The following is a 6,000-nucleotide window of genomic DNA, read 5'->3' on the forward strand; positions in this document are numbered from 1 at the left end:
TTTTAAAAGTATTTGATGGATTAATTGGACACATGCATCCAATTTGTTACGAACATCTCTTTTGAAACAAAAGAAAAACCTAATAGAATTAACCCCAAACTTATGTTTTTTGTCTTTCACTCTAAAGCAGAGTATGTTTTTTTGTTTTAATAAGCATTAGCTTATAAAATGTCGAGCTGTACAACATTTACATTTGCAACAATTTTTATTATAAAATTAAATTTTGTATATTTTGAACAACATGTAAAATGATAACACAATTGATTTATCTGTACACTGAAATGTGTACGTTTGTCAAACTCCTTTCTGTCTCATTCTAGTTTAATTAAAGAAAAGCTGTCATATTAGAAAAAAGAAACATTTTTAAAAAAAAATTTAATATGCACAGTGTATATATTTTAATGGAAAGTAATTGATGTTCTTATCTTGGTAGATGTGAAGTTTAATGTATCATCCTTAGATGCAAACAGTGACATCTTGTATTGATATTCTAATCAAATGCTAATGCTCATCATCTTTCAGCCTGTCGGGTTTACCCTCAGATCCTCTCCCCAACATCAGCAATAACGGGAATAGTCCAGCGACGGAGCAAAAGCCCCTCTCCACACTAGGTACATACAGTCTTGAAAAATTTTCATCCCAATGGCTTCTTATAAAGAACATACTTGTATTCATTAATTACTTTCAGATAATAACTTTTTTTTACTGTAATTTGGATTACGATTTTTTAAAAAAGGTATACGAATTAAATCAAGATCTTGAAATAGAAGTACGCATCTTCTGATGCTATTGTAATTATTTTTGGAAATATCATTTGTTGAAGAGTTCTAATGAAATTTGCTTCATTTTTTGACCAGTGGAGAACCCAATCATCGTAGACCCCAAAACCAATAAAATGAATGGAATCGTATACCTAAGACATTTTGCTCACATGTCGCAAAAGTTCGTAAGTGAAATGAAATATATGTACAGTAAATGATATTGTTTTCAGTGCCTGTCTCTTATATTTTCCAATGAATAATATTAAAATGACCAAAAATAAGAATATATATGTTATGAAATACATTTAACTGCTTAATGAAAAACTCGATTTAAAGATTTTGAAATAATATAATTCGTGTCTGCTGCGTATTTCTTCAATAGTTTATGAACAAAATACCAATAAAACGCCTATCCATTTCTTGTTTTAAAGATTTTAGATCATTGGGAAAAATTTAAACAATTCGACTGCAATGGCGATCAGATGCTGGATGTAGAAGAAGTAAGTCATCTTTTTTTTAACTCTGCATTTACCCTGTTTACCCATTACAAACAACACAAAAATTGACCAGAATATTTAGGCAAACATCTGAACAACCAATATCGTGAAATAAAATTTCACTGAATGATTGTAATCACAAACCAGTATTATACAGAGTTAATTTCCCACTTCTAAACTTGCAAACAGTTTGGCTCTCTCCGTTTTGAATTTGCCTAGACACAGATGTGTTACAAAAGAGATAATTTTAAGACATTTGAAATCGCCATCAGTCTTTAGGTGGCAGGGGGCACCTGTCGATATCAATGTGGATAAAACTTCATCATCAAAATACTTTCACCTGTTTTGAATTGTCAAATCTTATGATATTTGACAAAAGATATGTTTTAAAATTGTTTGGAAAGTTAAAAGTTATAAATGCCCCAGCAGGATTCGAACTTATGACCTACAGATTTGAAAATTACGCTCTGAACAACCGTTGTGCTACGCACTTTGGTAGCAAATTTGGAAAATAAATCATTTATAAAATCCTTTTTGGTTTCATTGTTTACACACGTTTTTTCGAGCTCTGCCGGAAAGACCCAAAAAGTGTACATGTGTTTCGATACAAATTACGTCAAAATATGATGGTGCCCCATACGTCCTTAAATTCTCACACTGGCGAGCGCGAAAGGCGCGGAATTAAAATGCGAACAAATATTTTTTGTATACAGTTATTATTTACCAGATTGAGGTTAGAGAAGCTTTTATTACCGTTTGTAAAACTTGCTTTACGAAAAGTATCTATAGTTTGTATCAATCAACTATTTCAGACCTCTTCACTCTTACAAGGATTGGGTCTTCAATTTTCCATTCACCAAATTGAGGTACAATGTTGTTTCAATTAGTCTTTTACATATTTATATTTCAGTGGATTTCTATCTGCTTTCATCTTTTTAATGATTATTTGTGATTTATTTCGTGTATTTTATTCTATGGCCAGTTTTCGCATTGTTTCATTATTTATTTATTTTTCTTGAAAAGGGAATTCAAAAATACGCATTTTTGTATTTGAAAAGTGATAAACATATATTGACTGCATGTACTTGTGTTAAGGTTGTCGGGTGGTTGAACTCTTTGTACTGGTCAAGAGTTTGCCTGAGCATAGGAAAATATTTAAGGTTTTGTCAAAAATAAACAATATGTACTCCAGCCAAATATCAGAGAATTTTTATATTGTATGTTTCATTTTTTATTTCATTTTGATCAATCATTTTTAAATGACAATCTCGTTTTAGATGTGTACGCGTGTAGTTGAAAACACATTTGGTAAATAAATAAATGATAAACTACAGGCCTGTAGCTCCCGGTCCAGATCGTCCATCCGAATTTTTCAGACCGGTTGCTACAGACCTACAGCTATGCTCAGATGTGAGAAAAGCTTCTTCTTTATTTAATACCCGAAATGTAAAATTAATTTTTTTCTAATACAAGGAAAAGTAATGCGCCTATTTGAGGAATTTTTTTTTTATCAGATGACCTTTAAAGTCAAAATAAAGGGGGGGGGGGGCAAGATCAAGGTGATTCATTAAGGTCAATAGATTTACCATTCTAACATTCTCTCTTGAGTCTTTAACAAAAATACTTACATCTTGGTATATTCAGGAAGCTATGGATGAAGTTGACATCGACAAATCTCATACACTGGATTTTTATGAATACTTATTAGTGGTAGATAAAATCACCAAGAAATCAGGTATGTTCAAATCCACTTCCAGTATTTTAAAATACATATTGTAGAAGCAGAAATATCCGTTGAGCATTTTATTTCGTTATTTCCGTTAGCAGTATAAATCAACAAAATTAAATCTATGCAAATTTTTAACCCAAGTATCAATAAATACAGAGTTGATATGCAATTAATATAAGGAATTACGGTTTGACGAAATTAAATGCCAACGAAATTGTATTTTGTTTAAAAACAACGAAATTTCAATCCAACGAAAATACGTGCTTCTACAGTATTCACTAAAAATAAAGGTACCTGAGCATTCTCTTTTTCTTTTTACGTTATAATCTACCCTTATATGCAATGTATTATCTCAGATCATGCCGAAATTTACCTTAATTCAGTCAACATGCGACATATCTAGATGAACACGCAATCTAATTAATTAGAATACATGGTTAACTGTTATAAATATAAGAATCGAAATACTTTAATGCATTATGATGACATTCAACTTACATCTCATAGCTTATACAAGGTTAATGAAAATATACGAAGACTTTTACCACGGCTCGAAAATATATATTTTTACATTATTTATAAATGCTGTTGACATGCAAATATCGTTTTATTTATCTATTCATTCATTTATTTCTGCAAAAGCCTTATTGTTTTTATCTGATCACATTTTCTTACTTTTACAAGTTATGTTAAATTTTGAGAGAGAAAATATTAGTTGGATGTTGGAAAAAAATATCCAAAATGTCGACATATCTTATAAAGTATTGGTTAATAACTTTAACATAGAAACAGAAATTCCAAATAAGGGGACAAAGTCTCATTAGCAATTTCAAACTGGTTCTGATAAAGTATTCCTCTTAAATGAATTAACACTCGATCTGTTTTGCATTACAGGAAAGGCTGCTTTATTTAAACAAGGAATTTCTAAATCTCTTGAGGGTACCAAGGTGTGTGTGATACAATGATACCCCAATTTAATACTTGTGCCACTCGCAAGACTCAACTTTTCGAAAGACTCCGACTGTTATATATACAAGTGTATATATACACTTTGAGCCCGAATCAGTGCAGCAGGTGCTTATAAGTAAATTGATGTAGGTTGCGTTAGTCATACTGATTATAACCTATAATTGTCATTATCTCTCTTTCTGATGTCATGACGTTGAATGTATATTGATTAAGAATTTTTTTTGACTGATTAGATGTTATTGCTTTTCTCTGAATACCAGACACGGTAAGTTGTATGTACTTGTCATGGTATAAATCGGCTGTATTTATATTTATTTGTAATTAATTGTTTATTTATTGACATGTTTACATAATAAATCGCTGTAAAAAGAAGCTTGTGACAAATTTATTCTCATTGAAGGAAGATGGTTTGCAATTTAAGTATTTAAATCATCTTCTGGTGTTTTTAGTTCACCTGTGCTGAAACCTCAAGTGAGCTTTTCTGATCACTTATTGTCCGGCGTCCGTCTGTCCGTCTGTCCGTCCGTCCGTCCGTCCGTCTGTAAACATTTTACATCTTCTCCAGGACCACTGGGCTAATTTCAACTAAACTTGGCACAAAGCATCATTGGGTAAAGGGGATTCAAGTTTGTTAAAATGAAGGGCCACTCTCTCTTTCAAGGGGAGATAATTGAACATTTTTTTCAAAAATCTTTTTCTCAAAAACCATTTGGTCAGAAAAGATGAAACTTGTGTGGAAGCATCCTCAGATAGTGTAGATTCAAGTTTGTTCAAATCATTGTCCCCGGGGGTAAGGTGGGGCCACAATGGGGGATCAAATTTTTACATAGAATGTATAGAGTAAATCTTTTAAAATCTTCTTCTTAGAAACCAAACGGCAAGAAGGGCTGAACCTTGTGTGGAAGCTTCCTCATGTAGTGTAGATTTAAAGTTGTAAAAATCATGAGCCACAGGGGTAGGATGGGCCACAACAGAGGGGGGGGGGGCGGTCGTAGTTTTACATAGGAATACAAAGTGTAAATATTTAGAATTTTCTTCTCAAAAACCATTTGGTCAGAAAAGATGAAACTTGTATGGAAGCATCCTCAGAGGGTGTAGATTTAAATTTGTACAAATCACTGTTCCCGGGGATAAGGTGGGGCCACAATGGGGGTCAAAGTTTTACATTAGAATATATAGAGTAAACATTTTAAAATCTTTTTTCTAAAAACCATTTGCCTAGAAAATCTGTACATTTACTGTAAGCAACCTCAGATAATGTAGATTGAATTCTTTTTAAATCAAAATCTTGAGAAGTAGGGTGGGGCCACACTGGTATTCTAATTTTACAAAGGAAAATATTTTAATTATTCACAATAAATGAAATGTTATGATGTATGGTTTTACTTATATGCAAGCATTTTGACATGTTGCTGATTCTTTCAAATTGTTTAGACTTTGGCCCCTGGACGATTTTATGGCCTCACAAGGGGTTCAGAGTCTATAAAATCATCCTTTTAGAAAAGGGACTTGATTAAAAACATAAGAATATCCAAGGTAAAAAAAAATTTGACTCTTACATATACAGGATCCACATGTATTATACTACATTGCCAAGATAGTTTGAATTATGACTCTGTTAAACTGATTTTATCATACCTATTGTTGCTCAGGTGAGCGATGTGGCCCATGGGCGTCTTGTATTTTTTTTTTGGTCTGATTTACCATTTTAGTCTTTAAAGTCTAAATAAGGTAATAACATTTGACCAGTACAGGAAGACAATCAAAAATTAAAAATCATAACCATTTCTTACAAGCAGTCTCAACCTGTTGGATTTTTCCCATTCCGTTCTATTACTATGAACCGCCGCAGAGATACTGAAGTCAGAAGGACCGTATTGCTCTATACATATGTGTTTGCTTTACATATTAGTGGTTACTGTAAATCAACTTTTATTCGCGTGCCAGGGGTTTTCGCGTGGTTCGTGGGGGCCTCGTCGTCGCGAATATTTCTCGTCGCGAATCATTCGTTGTCGTATGGTTTTTATAACAAGACGGGTCTGGA

The 6,000-nt window shown here is 32.6% G+C and overlaps 1 protein-coding gene across 1 annotated transcript in view; it reads left to right on the forward strand.

The window, feature by feature from the left end:
• The window catches only part of LOC128182042 (uncharacterized), a 28,110-nt gene extending 23,782 nt beyond the window's left edge, over window positions 1-4,328 (forward strand). The window contains exons 14-19 of the mRNA XM_052850645.1: window positions 523-611; window positions 858-946; window positions 1,193-1,261; window positions 2,071-2,124; window positions 2,903-2,993; window positions 3,882-4,328. Of these exons, the coding sequence (XP_052706605.1) occupies window positions 523-611; window positions 858-946; window positions 1,193-1,261; window positions 2,071-2,124; window positions 2,903-2,993; window positions 3,882-3,952 (463 nt within the window). The 3' untranslated portion in view covers window positions 3,953-4,328. The remainder of the gene's footprint in view (window positions 1-522; window positions 612-857; window positions 947-1,192; window positions 1,262-2,070; window positions 2,125-2,902; window positions 2,994-3,881) is intronic.
• Window positions 4,329-6,000: the final 1,672 nt, after the last annotated feature.

Source organism: Crassostrea angulata, chromosome 4, assembly GCF_025612915.1.
Source record: "Crassostrea angulata isolate pt1a10 chromosome 4, ASM2561291v2, whole genome shotgun sequence".
Taxonomy (NCBI): Eukaryota; Metazoa; Mollusca; class Bivalvia; order Ostreida; family Ostreidae; genus Magallana; species Magallana angulata.